Source organism: Ochotona princeps, chromosome 3 (assembly GCF_030435755.1).
Source record: "Ochotona princeps isolate mOchPri1 chromosome 3, mOchPri1.hap1, whole genome shotgun sequence".
NCBI lineage: Eukaryota > Metazoa > Chordata > Mammalia > Lagomorpha > Ochotonidae > Ochotona > Ochotona princeps.
Genome location: NC_080834.1, coordinates 65472788 through 65490433, shown reverse-complemented (window position 1 = coordinate 65490433; position 17646 = coordinate 65472788). Strand labels below are relative to the sequence as shown.

The window sequence follows — 17646 nt, the reverse complement described above, 5'->3', positions numbered from 1 at the left end:
AGGCTGGAATGTTATGGATAGTTTTCAGTTTGCCAAATGCCAAATTATTGATACTTCTGATCTTGGAAAACCTGGATTATAGAACTACAACCACAGTTTTTAAATTATTTTATTAACATTTGTATAAAACATACTGTTAGTATAGTTACTATATAACACATCTCTATTATTTACCTACCTTTTTGTCTTGTTTTTATCATTTTCATAGCTAAGATTATTAAAATGTAGCACATTGTAAATTATAGTTTTCTTTATAAGAAATATTTGCCAGTATTGGCATCACTGCTCTAAAAACTATTTCTCAGTGATTGAAGTGAAAGCACCTATTTAGAATTCATAATTATAAATAGTCTTAAAGTTGTGACAACTAACACAACTTGGAGATATGTCTATACTTTAGAAAACCTTTGTGTGGCAGTTTATGCTTAGAAAAAATTTTGAGTTATAGTTCATTTCAGCAAAGTAGCAAATTGGAGACTTTTGAGAGAAAAAAATTGAGAAGTCAGTAATAATAAACATCAATTTACTTTTACACATCTTAATCTGAAGTTACTGTATTTTCACTCAGCCAATGAAATAAAACTTGATACTATGTTTGAGAATGTTCTCAAATATACCTCATTAAACTTTAACTTCTCTGAAAACAAGGTGTGACTTACCTGTCTTGACCATCATTGCCTAAGACAAGTCTGATTAGCACAGAGATATTCAATATGTACTGAATACATAAGCTTAGCTTAACTTGGTCTTGGATCATTTATGAATGCTTCATGGTAAACAAGCAAATACCTTTTTAGCAAAACATTAATCTTTTCAGCTTTAACAAAACACACCAGTTATTCTAATTCATTGTATGTTTTATTAATGACACACAGTAAAAATTTAATATATATTAATTATCAATAGCCCCTCATAAATACTTTATTTTTCATACGCATAATTCATATTGCATAGTTATTCCATAAATTCAACTTTTGAATGCAATTAAAAGATAAAATACATTAAGATATCATAAATCATGATGAAATATTGAGATGACTTTTAATTCTGACTTTTAAAAATTCTAATTATAATAAAATGTACATTTTAAACAAGAAGTTGGTAATTCTATACCATCTTTTTGAGGGAAGATTTGGTTTTATATAAGTCGTATTAGCATACCTCAAGTTCTATGTTCTTAAAAAGCTCAGAGTCCATAAATGCAAGCAGAATATAAAATATTCTTGGATGCAAAATGTTAAAGATGTTCAGATGATCTTAGAATATTCCTTCAATTCAGAATTCCCAAGGTTTCCAAATACTATCCTTTCAAGTCTTCACAGCCTGGATCTGATCTGACAACAATAACAAAAAACAAACAAAAAATGATTAGTCTCTATATCTCAGAAATTATTTCCTAAAGTAATCCAAGATAAATTTATGTAGCATGGTAGAATCACATATATACAACTATTTTTAAAATAGTTTCAATTTTTTTATTGAAGTTGTACATGTACATAAATAATCAGTTCTACAGGACTGTATGAAAAACAGCTGTCTCTATGTACTTGCAAAGGCAATTACTTCCAATCTCCTTCAAGGTGATTATTTGTGCATCTCTAAATATGTTTTTTTAATTATTACTCATTGATATATCAGCTCCTTCAATGTAACATCAAGGTCCTTTAACCTCTTTGACATTTCCAGACAGCTTCTGGGTGAGCCTCAAAACATTTATAATCTCATTTTTCTTCTAACATATGTATTATCAATACAATACCATGTAATTATACAAGTGTTCACTATCTTTGCTCCATTTTTGTTTTCCCTGGAGTAAATAATTTTACTTCCTGCCCCAATACAATCCATCCATTCAGTTAATGTATTTAATATTTTTTTTAAAGATTTATTTATTTTTATTACAAACTCAGATATACAGAGAGGAGGAGAGACAGAGAGGAAGATCTTCCGTCCGATGATTCACTCCCCAAGTGACCGCAACGGCCGGTGCTGTGCCAACCCGAAGCTGGGAACCAGGCGTGTTCAAGGCGAGGACTTTAGCCATTAGGCCATGCCGCCGGGCCCAATGTGTTTAATATTAATTCAGTCCTAATACTCCCACAGTTTAAAACTTTATGCCTATGAAGCATATCAACAATTCATCAATTTCATTTTCTTGAAGAACTTTCCATTGTATTATTAAACTATACAGCCTAAGACAATTAGTCGTTTCCCATGCCTGCTATATTCTTTTAAATATATACATATATAAATATATAAATCTCCTTTGACCATAATCCCATATAATCCCATATGGGTGCTGGTTCTAATCCCAGCAGCTCCACTTCCCATCCAGCTCCCTGAGTGTAGTCTGGGAAAGCAGTCGAGGATGGCCCAAGGTCTTGGGACCCTGCACCTGTATGGGAGACCTGGAGGAAGTTCCTGGCTCTTGGCTTCTGATCAGCACAGCACCGGCCATTGAGGTCACTTGGGCAGTGAATCATTGGATGGAAGATCTTCCTCTCTGTCTCTCATTCTCTCTGTATACCTAACTTTGCAATAAAAAGAAAATAAATCTTTAAAAAAAAGTGGGAAAAAAAGATAAAGGAAAGCTTTCTGGCTCAGTGCATTGCTCTAGTACCACAGGGAAAATGATACAGGCTTTGGCATACTATGGGTCAAAATCGGTCTTGGTGGCCCTCAGACCTAATGGCCAACAGGTTCTGGCAAGATCAATACCACCAACAACCGAGTTATTTACCATAACTGTTATCTCCCTCATCATGGGAACTGCTCAAACCAGAAGTGGGAGAAAGGTTGCACAGACAATGGTGCAACCACAGCATGTGACCACAGGAGGTGGAGAGCGTGGGAAAGCAACAGAGGAAAGCCTTGGGACCCTGCACCTATGTGGGAGAACCAGAAGCTCCTGGCTCCTGCCTTCAGTTCAGATCAGCTCTGGCCGTTGCAGCCGCATGCGGAGTAAACCAGTAAAAAGAAGATGTTCCTGTCTGTATCTCCTTCTCTCTGTATATCTGAGCTTGTAATAAAAATCTTTGGTTATGCAACAAGGTGGAGGAATCCACCATGGTGGGAGGGTTTGGGGAAGGGTGGGAGAACCCAAGTATCTATGTAACTGTGTCACATAATACAATGTAATTAATGAAGTTAAATAATAAATAATTAAAAAAAATCTTTTTAAAAAATTCTGTGGAAAGTCTTAATAATAGAATGAATGAGACGGAAGAAAGAATTTCAGAATTGGAAGATATTTCTTGCTACAATGGTGAAACAATCAAAAAACCTGGAATAGGAGCTCAAACTAAGAAAAATATCCATGAATTAAAGGGCACTATAAAAGGTCAAATAATAAAAGTTATGAGAGTTATAGAAGGATCAGAAGGAGAAGCTCAGTTTAAACCTGCATTCAATACAATAATAAAAACTTCCCTAATCTGGAGAAAGAACTGGGAAACAGAATACAAGAGGGGCACAGAACACTCAGCAGGGTTGATAAAAACTATCTTCATCATGACACATGGTAATCACACTTGCTTCAGTCGAACATAAGGAAAATACCCTTAAATATGCACTTGAACTGGCAAACACACACAAGAATCAGGTCTGGCATCACCTCAGACGAAGTTTCTTTGGAGATCCCTCCAACTGAACTGCTGATCTCAGAACCCCAACCATGAAGAGACTATGTCAGCCAGTGGATTCTGAACAGATTTCATAGAGACTGGAATGGTGAGGCTGGCAGCAATCAAGACCTGTTGAACTATCAAAACTGCTTGAGCAGGACCCTCGGAGCGTGCCTCACATCGGGGACCTGGGATAGGTGGGAGGCTGGGTTAGGCTTCTCCCCTGACCCCAATTATAGGGGAAAAAAGTGATGATATTAGTGTGGAAACAATGGTCTTACCCACTTTCCTGTAGCCTTTGACCCTTTGTACCCTAATCAACTAAGTAAGATTATCAAAATAAATAAATAAGTTAAAAAATGTGCACTTGAAAAATCAATTGGCATATAGAGGAATGGCAATCAGACTCACAGCTGACCTCTCCTCAGAAACTTTACAGCCAGAAGAGAATGAAACGACATATTCCAGATTCTAAAAAGAACAAAGTGTTGGCCCGGATTAATGTACCCAGCAAAGCTTTCCTATTCATTTGTTTCTGAGTAGCCCAGAGTTCACTAAAGTAAAAGACATCAAGAAAATTCTTGAGAGATTTCCCCACAATACGTTGATGAAACCTGGTAAAACAATTCTATTTTCTCTATGGTTATTTGTAGGCATTTTTCACTTAGCCCACAGCATATAAGTTTTTACTTCTGAGAAATCTGCTGCTTGTCTGTTTCCTTATCCTGTGAATGAAGCTCCTATCCCAGAAAGGTTGTACAGTCTCCCACTGTCTGTAGCACTGAAGCGTGGGAATGTGTGCGCCCACTGCTTTGGTCTCTCCAGAGGTCTCTGAATCCAAAACCCATCATTCATTTCTTAAAATTGCTATTTGATGACTTAATATCCTCAGTTTCCTTTGTCCTCTTTCTGAAAATCCTATCATTATTTGCAACGGGGTCCTCTTAAATTTCAGTTGTTAGTTTTTGTTTTCAATTTTTTTACATTTTGTCTTTTTCTTTTATTTTTCTGGAAGATTGCCTCTGTTTTACTTTTAAAAATTAGTCTTCCATTTACATTTACTTATCAATAATTTATTTTCTAGTAGCTCATATTTTTGTTCTTGTTCCTATTCTAGTGTCCAATCTAATTAATCAAAAAATTCTTTCTTTCCTTCAGAGAAATGTTTTAAAAAACTAATAGTTTTCACAAATATTCTCCCTACATAAATTCTACTTCCTGACATGCATTTGCTTCTGTGCTTACACACCCCATCTCTCATGTTTCCATCCTGAAATGCTTGATGATCTTTGCCATCTGCTCAGAGGGAGCAGTGCACATTAAAGTTCGCTTGTATTTGGAAACGTGGGGGAGCTTGTCAAATATGTGGTCTTCATTCTTGTGTGCCTGGCCAAGCCATTCCTTGGCAATCTCTAAGTTCCCCTTTTTCGCCCCTTAGGCTGGTCCGGTTTTACAAAAGTGGATATTACTACCTCTTGCCGACAGCCAATGCTTTCTAAGAGAGACAGGAGAAGGCAGAGGAAGATTGCAATATTCAGTATAAAAACACTCAGTCTTCATTTTCACTTCAGTACCACCCCACACGGTGGGGTCTAGTGCATTCCAGTGCAACAATGCACTTTTTGCTTGATTTTTTAAAAAGAAAAGTAACCTTCAATTTTTCATGGGGTGGAGAAGGGGTGGAAGATGCATAGCTATATATTTTTTTAGTCCCATCTTCTTTGGTATTTACAATTTCCACCAATATCTGAAACATTGAGGAGATCTTTAATGTAAATTAGGCTACATTCAGCTTTTGCCAGTGCTAGCAGAGAATTTCGTTTTCTTGTGTCTGTTAAGTTATTCAACATTCAGCAAGTATCCAGCTTCCAAAATCTGGTTGTCATTTTGCTTAACTCCCTGCTTTCTGCCCATGAAAGTCAATGTCTTTTTAGGAAGTTCTTTACTATCAGTGAGATTTAGGGAGGAACTGAAACTAACTGTCTGTGTTTACACTTCTGCTTTTCACTGGAAATTCCACAAGTACAGCTTATAAAAGTGGACTAATGAAATTTGGATGCATTAACTTTTCCCATTCAGAAGAAGTGGCAAAATTACTGTTTCACTAGCTTGTGGAAGGATTTCTTTCAAAAATAATTTAATTTGCAAACTTAGAACTAGAAAGCTGAAGTTGTCCAATTAGGTTCTATATATTCTCTGGTGGTTTAAAAAGTGCTTCATAGTTTACTGAAGGATTCTTCTCTTTGGGTCATTTACACAGTGCAACAATGGAGAATCTTTCCAAGAGAGGTAAGAATCATGATATTAAAAACATCATTTAGTGGGGCAGTAGCGTGGCATAGTGGGCAATACTGTGGCTGCAACACCAACAACCAATATGAGCACCAATTTGTGTGCTGGCTGCTCCACTTCCAATCCAGTTCCCTGTCAACAGCCTGGGAATGGTAGTGGAGAAATACCAATGTATATTTGGGTCCTATCGCCCATGAGGGATACCCGGTTGAAGCTCCTGGCTCCTAGCTTCACTCTGGCTCAGCCTTGACCTTGGTCTTGGGAAGTAAACCGTGTCATTTAATTGCCATAGTCTTTCTAATTCTGCCAAATGAAGGAATAAAGAAATTTTTTTTTTTAAAGAGACCAAAAAGTCAAAATAGAGTTCAGTTGTTCTTAAAACACCTTAAGGACCTACATAGTAGCTCTGACTTGTCCCATTTCAAAAATAACCTTTTTTAAACTCGGTACTTTTGCCAGGAGTTACAGTTTAGAATAAACCCACTTTAAAGCCATTTTTGGAGCCTGGGAGGTCTATTTCTTTTGGCAATGAGGAACTTTGCTGGTTTCATCCTTTTACTCACATTTAAAATCCTGAGAATTCTGCCACTGAGTCATTGTGTCATCTCTCAGAAGCGATGATCACATCTCTAACTCGCAATTTAAATGTGATCAATTATATGAGAATAAAATGAATTTACCTGTCAAGTGTATAAAAAAAAAAGTACCAAAAAAAGCAAGGAATATTTAAGAAACCCAATGTCTTCTCTAGAAAGAACTGAGTTGGGAAAACAGCTGTTAGCAAAGTTTGTCAAGTAGAAATTGTCCTGGAGACAACACAACATGATGAACTATGTGCTACCTTAGGAGTTAATTCTTTATGTGTTCTTAGCCCAACTATCACAAGCCTTGATAATACCTCTATTTTGATCCTTCCTATCTTTGTATCTCAAAGAAAGAGAATGACTTTCGTGTAAGTCATTAATTTGATTATTTCTTTCCACTTTCTAATATATATGAAGTCAAATTTGGGCACTGAAATATCAAAAAATAGTCTTAACAATTATTTGTGAATTTTGAACACCTTTCCCTTCTGCAATTAATTTACAATAAATCAAAACTTACAAATAAAAAAAATCATTTAATAAAAGATTTTAAGCTTAACATAGTAAGATTAAATAAGTCCAACAAGAATCACTTTTCTTTGCTTTAAACATGCTAGGCAGTTTCAGAATTCCTGAAGCAAAATGAATAGACGTAAGTTCAGGAAATCTTTTACAGTTATACACACATAATGCCTTTGGTTAACAAGTTAGCAATTTTAGGTGTAGTCCTGTACCTGGTCTACTGTATTTATGGCTACTTACTTTGAAAGACATTTTTTAATCTCTTCAAATCCAGACAGTTTGGAATATCAAAATGTAAACTATTTACTATTATACAGGAAATCTGAACAAAGGACCTCCTACTTGAAACTAAACTGGTACAACTTTTATTTATGCACTAGTTTCCTTTTCTATTATTAGGTTAGGTAAGAGTGTAAGTTTAAAATGCATTAAGTCCTTTCTTAAGTGAAGTACTTTAAGATCTACAATATCTAACTTGATATATTTTCAGATGAAGAAAATTCTCTTCACACAAAAATAAGAAATGCCGACTAACATGTGAGGAGGTTAAATAAGTAGTAGGAAAAATAGCTGTACTCAAAGCCTAAGATCTTTTACTGCTATTCTATGCAGCTTACTTAACACTATAGGAATACCACCACTTACCCTGCAAAGACTGCTGTGAGCCCACATAATCTAACATGGCAACAAAAGGACACAAAGTATTTCCAACACTGTGTCCTCCTTATAAAGATTTCAGAGTTAACATAAATAATGAATCTGAAAAGTTAAAGGTAGGAAGACTACCATAGGCCATTGGTACTTGGATGTTAGATTGTTACTGACATCTAGTGGGCCTCAAATGCTACAGACAAGATCAAGGGGAGGAAAAAAAACCCAGTTTACAATTGATACGATTATCCATCTATTTTCAGTAAGTCCTGTGGTCTGAATTAGTTTACTGTGAGTGAGTAGTAGGATTTCCCATATGTGTTTTTGCATTTTTGTTTTAATGATTTTCCATTATATGGTCTTATAGACCTTATATGCTATTATCTTCAATGCAGTCACAACCACTTGTAAAACAAGCACTCAGGGCTGAAAACACGTGCAGGTATCTTCTCTGGATTGCTGCCCTACTGTCTGTCCCTGGTGGGAATCCTATAGCCTTTTTTTTTTGTTGTTTGTTTTTGTTTGTTTCTTTGGCCATTTCTTTTCTACAGTTTTAGGAAAGAGCACGGTGGGTTTACAGGAAAATCCTACCAGTTATTTTGAGACCCACTACAGATTCTTAATTTGTACTTAATTATAAAATATGTCTAGAGTCGTGACAAAAGCAGTACACAATACGGAATGCCAAGGTGAGGTTGCCTGTGCCAGATGTGACTGCAGCGCCCGACAGCACACGTAAGAACCAGGAAGGGAGGGGGCAGAGACAGCAGGGGATTAAGGGGTGGTTCCTTTGCTGGACAGCTACTCCCACTGGAGAGCGTGAGCTGGGATGGGGGTAGACCAGACTAGGCAGGGCTACAACACCTGTGCGCCTCATGTGGACTATATCAGGGAAAAGTCAGGCTGGGCTGATTGATCCTACTGGTGCAATCTACAGAGTGGGTGAGGGTTGTTGGGGCTTAGTCACAGCATCAGCTGGCAGAAGCTGGCACTGGGGTCTAATTCTGTCAAGTTAAATCACAGAACCACCTGGAGAGTGCATAATCTGGGAGTGGCCCGGGAGGGAAATAGTGGGCTCCTCCCTCTTGGGTTACCACCCCCACGGAAGGGCACAAAAACTAGGACAGGGGCTGGGGTGGCTAGATAGACATCCAGCAACATCCGTTAAGGCTGGATAGTTGAGCTGGTTAGATTGAACAAGGCTTTAATACCCACTGACATGTATGAGCAGAAGGGGATGTGGGACAGACTGAACTAGTCTGCTGCACATACTGGCAAACCAGGGCAGGGGGTGGGCCTGGTGGGGGTTATTGTGGGTCGCTCCAACTAGGCTGCAGCCCACACTGGTTTGTTTGAGGGCCGAGTATGCGCTGGGCTGGACTGCAGCACCCATTGGTTCCAGTGGAAGACAGGGATGGAAACAGAACCAACCCAGCAATTACAACCACCAGCTATTGGGGTGATGAACTGTGCATGGCCCTGTGCTTGCTAGTACATACAAGAAACTGGTCTGGGAACACCTCAGACAAAGTTTCTCTGGGGATCTCCCATCAATCGAACTGCCGGACTCAGAACCCTAACCATGAAAAGACAGAGGACAGAAGTAGTCAATCAACCACCTCAGTTATATGTTGGCAGTGAAAAACTGGGCAAATGGAGACTCTAAGATGGACTATGTCAATCAGTAGATTCTTCAACGACCTCATCGTGCTTGGAGCAGCGAGACTGGCAGTAATTCATAACTGTTGAACTATCAAGACCACTTGAGCAAGACCCTCGGAGCAAGCTCCACATCCTGGACCTGGGATAGGTGGGAGACTGGGTAGGGTTTCTCCCTTAAAATCCCCTTTTACATCAGATATATGAAGGAAACAATAAAAAAGAAAACAGAAAATTCAAGCAAAAAAATAAAATATGTCTAGAATGTTCTTTGCAGCTTGATACTAAATTTCATGACGGCATACAAGAGATAAAAATACAATGGCCTGTACAGTTCACTAAAACATCTTATTTTACTAATAACAAAACCAAATATTTATGAAATGCACACTTAGTGCCCCTAATCAAAGTAATACTGTAGCTTTTATAGTATGGGCAAGAAAGCTATTCTTAGATCTATTGTTCTAGCACGCAAAAGGAAAAAAAATACACACACATAGCAGGCATTATAAAGTTTGAAAAAGTTAGAACTGCTGATGTATTGTAATTCATCCTTGTTAAGGTGAATAAGAATGATCCTCTCCCAACTAGAAATTTTTAATCTGGCCATTAAGATTCTGCAATAAGAACCATTCAACCCAATCTATTGCTTCATGTGCCACCAGACAAAGCAATTTTAAGGATGAATATAATAACTAGACAAATAACAGATCATCAAAACATCATCAATAGATTACCAGTGTTTATAGCACTAAATAGTTAAAAGTTGCATAACATGCCACTGGGCTATGTATGAACTACCGTAAGACTCTTAAAAGATCATGCCTTTCAGCTTTAATTTAGTCATGGATCGTAAAGTCTAACACTTGCACCAAACTTCAAAAATGTGCTTTTGTTGCTTAGATCTGACAGAAACATTTGCCATAAATGAAAAGTATTTTCTGGATTTTTCATATATAGTGTACAAAGATACAAACATCTTATATAACTAATCTTAGTAGTAAACACAGCAAGGTATTGGATACTTACTGTACTCTTTTTTCTGACAGCAGAAATAAATGGAAACAAGAGGAAAAGAGGCAATCATATGATAAGATATAAAAAAGGAAATAATATTAGTAGAAAGAAGCAAAGGCTAAAAATATACAGTGCTTTGTGATGTACCTTGAAGCCAGTCTACACCTTCCTGCAATCCTTCTCCTTTTATGGCATCACTAGCACTGAAATAAAATCAACAAGAACACAGCCATTTCATTACATCTTTCAGTCATAGGAATGAAAAGTTAAAATTTCACCATGTTACAAATTACTACATTCTGGGAATATGTACTGATAAAGTATCAAGATTGAATATGAACAAGAATAAGAATCTGTGTGCCCAGGAGCGAGATATGAAAAAATTATTCACAATTTATACTGACATCTTGAAAAGTACATCATTAAAAGGTTACTATTCTAAGTACAGTACTTACAGATTGACATTTATATATTTATATTATATAATTATATATATATACACACACACATACCTTTGACTCATCTTTCCAGTGGTAAAAAAATTTAGTCTATTGTCATATTCTGCTCAGACCCAATAATTAAAAGGCATTTACTTGTTGGAAATACTTGACTTAGGTTGTAAAAGATCCACGGGATGAATTTTTTATCTGACATGAAATTTGACATATATAAGACATAAAGTATTATTTGTACTTTTGGTAAGCTAATAGAATAAAATAAAAAATCTGATATTTCAAAACTCTAATATTTCTTTTTTTTTTTTTTTTACATATACAGTGAGTTGTTTTAATTTAGAACTTTGGGTCAGGATAAATAAATGTCATTAAGTAAAAACAACCTCTCTGTCCTACCTTCCTAAGAGAAAAATAAAATGCCTGAGGAAAATTCCAGAATTCTTATTTAGTGTTTTTCCCTCTATCATTCTCTGCAAAACTCTAATATTTCAATCTAGTTTTACATTTATTAGCTGCAGGAACTGGCTGAGTTATTTACTTCTTTTGGTTTCTGTTTTAGCTTCTGTGTAATCAGCAAATGCTGGGTGGGGAGAACCCAAGTATCTATGTAATTGTGTCACATAATACAATGTAATTACTGAAGTTAAATAATAAATAATTAAAAAAAAATAAAGTTCATGGGACATTTAAAAAAAAAATCAGCAAATGCTATCATTGTTTTGTATGGTTATTGTGAGAACTACAAATTTGAGGGCTCTGTGTGTGTGTGTGTGTGTGTGTGTGTGCGCTTGTGTAAAGCACCTAAGAGAGTGCCCTCCATGGCATTCCAGTCTTAAAAGATTAAGTTTAAGTTATATTATGGTATTTCTATATAATAATTTGATTATACAAACAAAAATACAATGTTCAAGACCTTGAGTATCAAATAATGTTTTTTAGACTGATAGTTTCTCTTAATATATAGTAATTCCTTTTCAAAATACAATGACTGTATAGCAGTAACTTAAGTACATATATTCATGTATATGAAAGCAGATTTTCTGATTCATTAGGGTTCCTATTATTCTGCTAAAGCAAGAATTTAAAATGTGGTGAAATATGTAAAAACTTAACCTAATTCGGGCCCGGCGGCGTGGTCTAGCGGCTAAAGTCCTCGCCTTGAAAGCCCCGGGATCCCATATGGGCGCCGGTTCTAATCCCGGCAGCTCCACTTCCCATCCAGCTCCCTGCTTGTGGCCTGGGAAAGCAGTTGAGGACGGCCCAATGCTTTGGGACACTGCACCTGCGTGGGAGACCCGGAAGAGGTTCCAGGTTCCAGGCTTCGGATCGGCGCGCATCGGCCCGTTGCGGCTCACTTGGGGAGTGAATCATCGGACGGAAGATCTTCCTCTCTGTCTCTCCTCCTCTGTGTATATCTGGCTGTAATAAAATGAATAAATCTTTAAAAAAAAAAAAAAAAAAAAAAAAACCTAATTCTAATCAAAGGAAAAATTAATTACAGGCAATTTCTTATTAGAGTAAGAATATAGCTTATAATTTTTTTAAGTAGGAAGGAAGAAAAAAGTGTGAAATAAATCTAATTAAAGCAAATTACTATTTACAGCAATAGCAAAACAATAGCAACTGAAATATTTAAATAAAATCAAGGCATTGATTTTATTATATACTTATAGTTCAAGGAGGTAACACAATGAAAAAATCCTCCCCCTCCAAGAGATTTCATTGCTCTGACAAAAACCCTGCAATTTTTCCTACTAAGTCTCAAAAATCTGTATTATACTTTCCCTCTCATATAAGCCAGCAGAACTGTAACTACAATAAATGCAGAGTCTTCATTGGCTCTTCAAATGTCCTGTGATCATCCTGGTTATTTCTCAGCAGCTGTATTGCCTATAATTTCCTCTAGATCATCATTCTGTTCAAGCCATCCTAGACTTTCTGTTCTTAGAACACACCAGGCAAGCAAGGCTCTTGGACTAAGAAGGGCTTTTCCTCGCTGGCCTCTACCTGCACTGCCATTCCTACCAACTTTTTAAAAATGAATTATCCCCTAGCTTCAATTTAGTGTCAGGTATGGAGCAGTTCTTATTCCTTTCCTTATTGTCCTATTCTAGTTTCGTCGCACTGATAGCTGACTCATTATGCGAGGACATTTATTTATTTGTGTCTCTCACAAAATCACAAATCAGTAATCACGTATATATCAGAGAGTGAGTCAAATACAAGAATAATGCAGCAAGACCCTGAAATCCAGGGCTGACTGTATGTTTAGGACAGTGGAAAAACATCAACCAGGAAAGCTTTCCTGGAATTTTCCAGACTACATTCTTCATGGCCTTTTCTTGACTGCGAGGTATTTCATCTGCACCTAAGGATGAGACTAGGAATCTGTTATCTCTATCATTGAGCCTTACCTTCATTTCTAAAACTGGAAAAGGATGTATTTTCAACTTTATGCATTTTTAAAAATATTGCCCAAAGGGCCCGGCAGTGTAACCTAGCGGCTGACGTCCTTGCCTTGAACATGCTGGGATCCCATATGGGCACTGGTTCTAATCCCGGGTGCTCCACTTCCCATCCAGCTCCCTGCTTGTGGCCTGGGAAAGCAGTCGAGGACGGCCCAAGGCTTTGGGATACTGCACCCGCGTAGGAGACCTGGACGAAGTTTCTGGCTCCTGGCTTCGGATCGGCACAGAACTGGCCATTGCGGTCACTTGGGGAGTGAATCATCGGACGGAAGTTCTTCCTTTCTGTCTCTCCTCCTCTCTATATATCTGATTTTGTAATAAGAATGAATAAATCTTTAAAAAATATTTTTAAAAAATCCCAATAAATGAAACCCTAATTTGAATTTATTGAAGAGGTGTCTAGTTTGAATCAAAGAGAAGTCAAAATTGTAGACAATTATAAAAAACCTTGGTAATCTTTTATAAGTCATACAGAAAACCCTGAAAATGGCAATATAATATTTTACACATCCTTAAAGCATCGGGATATCACCTTTTCTTTCAGAGAAAAAAGCTGAGGTGTCACATTTGAATAAATGAATCTTTTGAAGCTCAATCAATAACTGTTTTAAGTAGAAACATCTTTTACTAATCAGATCCATGTTTTGGGGTGTTATACTTTCTAAGTGGTTGCAATACTTAAGCAATGAAAAAACTGATGTGCAGAGGGTTGGCTTTGTGACACACTGGCACCTGCATCTCACTGAGACACTTTGAGTTCCAGCTGCTCCACTTCTGATGCAGCTCCCTTCTAAGGGGCCTAGAAGTACTTGGGAAGATGGGCCAAATACTGGAGACCCTTGTCACTCAGGTGGAAGTCCCTGAAGGAGTTCCACACTCCAGGCTTCCGCCTGGCCCAGCCCTGGCCATTTTGGCCATTGAGGGATTGAACTAGAGGATAGATCTCCTTTGTTGTCCCTTCTATCTCTGCCCTAAATAAGTAAATACACTTTTCAAAAAGTAGTCTATGTAAAGTAACTCTAAAAGGCAGTAGTATATTTATATTTTAGAGAAATACAAGGTATTTCTGTATCCAAAATCTCACATCTCCTTATCAATAAACTAACAGGACCTCAAATTCTAGAACTGTTGATACTGAGATTTCCTCTGACTGTACAGCAAAGCATGCTTTATTGTTTCATTCCTGGCTTGAAACCTTGAAGTGTCAGGGCTTCCTCAAACTCTTTGCTACGCCATTACTCTTTCAAGCAGCAACTCCAGCTCTGAAAATCCTTTTGTGAACTCTCCTACTTCCTTACTTATCTTCTGATTGCCTGTCCTGAGAGAGTGGATTTCCACTCCCCCCATTGTTACCTTCTTGTAAAAAGGGGGAAGATTCTGAGAAAAGAAGCATCTATAATAGCTGAGAAGGACAGATGGGTAAAATGGAGCTTAAATTCCAGTTGTCACCTTTAGTTAAAATAGTTGGAATTTTTTGGTAGAAAGGAATGTTGGAATTAAAAACACTAGTTAAGAAGCTTTTCCAAATAAAAAAATGAATCATGACTTTAATCTCAAGGCTATTTCCAAATAAAACATACTTAATTTCTATTTACTCATTTAAAAACAATTACTGTCTATCTATTATGTACCAGGTATTGTCAGTATTGCCAGGGTTACAGAAGTGAACAACACTGACAAAATCCCGGGCTCTTAAGGAGCTAATGCGTTGATGTAGGAAGACACATTACAAATACACATTTTTCATACACATCTTATAAATATGTCACATGATAGTAGGTCTGCGGAAGAATGTACAACAATAAGCTAGGAAAATGATTTTGGAAAATGGTTCAGACAGGGAGGACACCAGCACAGACGGAGCTCAGCCGACTGCACGTGCAGAAGGAAATTCAGCAAGACCAGGAGAGTAAAGGGGTTGATATAAGTTATTCTTTGAGGGTTATTTGGATTTTCTGTCTCCCAAGAGTACTGAAAGGTTTCAAAGTGATGTATTACTGTAAATCTAGAATGGTATAATTTTTATAAAACAAAATCTTTAGTCTACTTGTTGTGTTCAATTACTTAAAAAATGAAGCTAGGAAAAAAAAAAAAGACACCAAACTTCCTATGCTTGGAATTTTTCAAGTAAATATAAAACTTTACCAAATATGCCATGGCTTATCTTTGATGTTCTCTAAACACAGCAATTGAGACACTTTCACAGAAGTCACTGCATCTCTAAGATCCATTTTGTTTGCAAAGAATAAGATGGGAATTCGACGGTGTTTAATATCTAAAAGAGAAAATAAGACTCTTACCACACTTTCAGTTTTGGGTAACTTTGCACTAAATTGTTAAAGCTAAAATCCACCAAGTTGTGCTTGCTTGGGCAGCATATATATTAAAATCCACCAAGTTATTTTCCACTCACTTCTTTCTATATTGCAAAAACATATGCATTTAATGATATATACGTTTGGAAATGCATTTGAGCAATAAAAAAAGTCCTTCCTACAGACCATTTACCCTCTAGCTAGGAGCTTTAAAGCTGGAGTGGGAGAGGGAGACTCAATGTGAAATTCTGGAGAAACCAGCACATGTAAGGGCCAAATATTTTACTTATGCCATTTTTAATATGAACAAAAAGAGGGAAAACTTCAAGTAGGAGGAGGAAAACTGCTTCCTAACTGTGGTTTTCACAGAAGCAAGCTAGTCTCATAAGACTAACATGTTCGTCTCACTACAATTTGGAAACATTTTTCATTATTTCGAATAGATCATACATTTTAAGCAGTTTAGATTTTAAAAGACACAAAATGATACACAGAAAAACAATCTCCTTCCTCCTACCTTTGTCCTGGGCTATTTAATCACCCTCCATGGAAAAGGCAACCCCTCAACATAAATAAGCTGGTAGAAATATTAGTAGAAATATTTTATATATTTCCAAACATAATTGGTAGTGTCATTCTTCATTTTTTTTAAAGAAAAAAAAAGAGCTCTGGAATATATTTCTTTTAGTACAATGTGTCATAATTTATTTAGACAGGACCTAATGCATATTTAGTCATATTTGTGATGAATCTTTATAACTAAAAGCAATGTCTGTGGGATAAATTAAAGAAGTGGGAGCTCAGCGAAAAAGCCTAGAGGTTAAAGTCCTCACCTTGAACACTCCAGGATCCCATATGGGCGCTGGTTCTAATCCCGGCGGCTCCACTTCCCATCTACTCCCTGCTTGTGGCCTGGGAAAGCATTCAAGGATGGCCCAAAGCCTTGGGACCCTGCACCCGTGTGGGAGACTCGGAAGAGCTCCTGGCTCCTGGCTTCAGATTGGCTAAGCTCCAGCCGTTGCGGCCGCTTGGGGAGTGAACCATCGGACAAAAGATCTTCCTCTCTGTCTCTCCTCCTCTCTGTATATCCGCCTTTCCAATAAAAGTAAATAAATCTTAAAAAAAAATTAAAGAAGTGGAATTGCTGGGTCAAAGGACATGTACATTACTATTTTGATAGATTAGTGATTAGGAATGAACTTTCATTAAAATATGCATCAATCTACACCTCAAAAGCCATATATAATAATGACTGTTTCCACTTTGCTCATTCTTCTTGCCAAAATAGTGTTAAGCTTTCTGATCTTTTCCTTATCGGAGGCAAAAAAGTATTAACACAATGTTTTTACTTGCATTTATCTGAAAAAGGTCAAGAATCTTTCCACATATCCAAAAGATTCTTAAATTTACTTTGTTGTTGTTGAATTGTCTTCTTATATCCTTTTCCATTTTCTATTACGATTTTATTTCCTTGTTGATACATGGCAACACAACTAGTTCAGAAATAAGCCCTATTGTTATGAGTTGCAAATATTTTCCCTTGCCTATCATTTGACTGTTCAGGGGCTAGTTTTCTATTCAGATTTTTTACGGCCTTCACTTTTTTTTCTTATAAAAAGTTCTTTATATACTTCAGTTTTGAGATCACTCTCTTGAGAATTTATTCCATATAATAAAAACATCAGAACCTAAAGATTCCTGAACAAAGCTGCACTAGAAGAAATAAAGTTTCCGATTAAAGTCAAAGCAGATTTGATAGCAACTATTTCATCTTATTGGGAAACTATCCAACACTTTTTAGAAAGAGCATGAAGATTAACCAAAGAGAATGCATAATCAAAAATACATTCTCAACAGATACAAGGCTGATAAATTTTTAAAGAGAAGTTATATAAAAGGTACATACTGGATTTTTTAAAGTTGAATTGATTTGTGGGTGTTAGATAAAAACAAAGAATTACTACGGATGTACACTAAGAATGTCTAAAAGACCTACACTACTTTCATCTTTATTTCTAACAAATCTAATCTTTTAAGCCACCATCCTTTACTCAAAGCCG

At 36.7% G+C, this 17646-nt stretch overlaps 1 protein-coding gene across 3 annotated transcripts in view; it reads right to left on the bottom strand.

Moving 5' to 3' along the window:
- Window positions 1–1200: 1200 nt before the first annotated feature.
- Window positions 1201–17646, bottom strand: part of ARL6 (ADP ribosylation factor like GTPase 6) — a 33663-nt gene continuing 17217 nt past the window's right edge. Inside the window, exons 6-8 of one of the 3 annotated variants that reach the window (XM_004596559.3) lie at window positions 15417–15546; window positions 10496–10551; window positions 1201–1334 (exon numbers count right to left, since the gene is read on the bottom strand). In XM_004596559.3, the coding sequence (XP_004596616.1) occupies window positions 1309–1334; window positions 10496–10551; window positions 15417–15546 (212 nt within the window). In that variant the 3' untranslated portion in view covers window positions 1201–1308. The remainder of the gene's footprint in view (window positions 1335–10495; window positions 10552–15416; window positions 15547–17646) is intronic. The other 2 variants (XM_058661776.1, XM_058661777.1) reach the window with 2 other exon arrangements.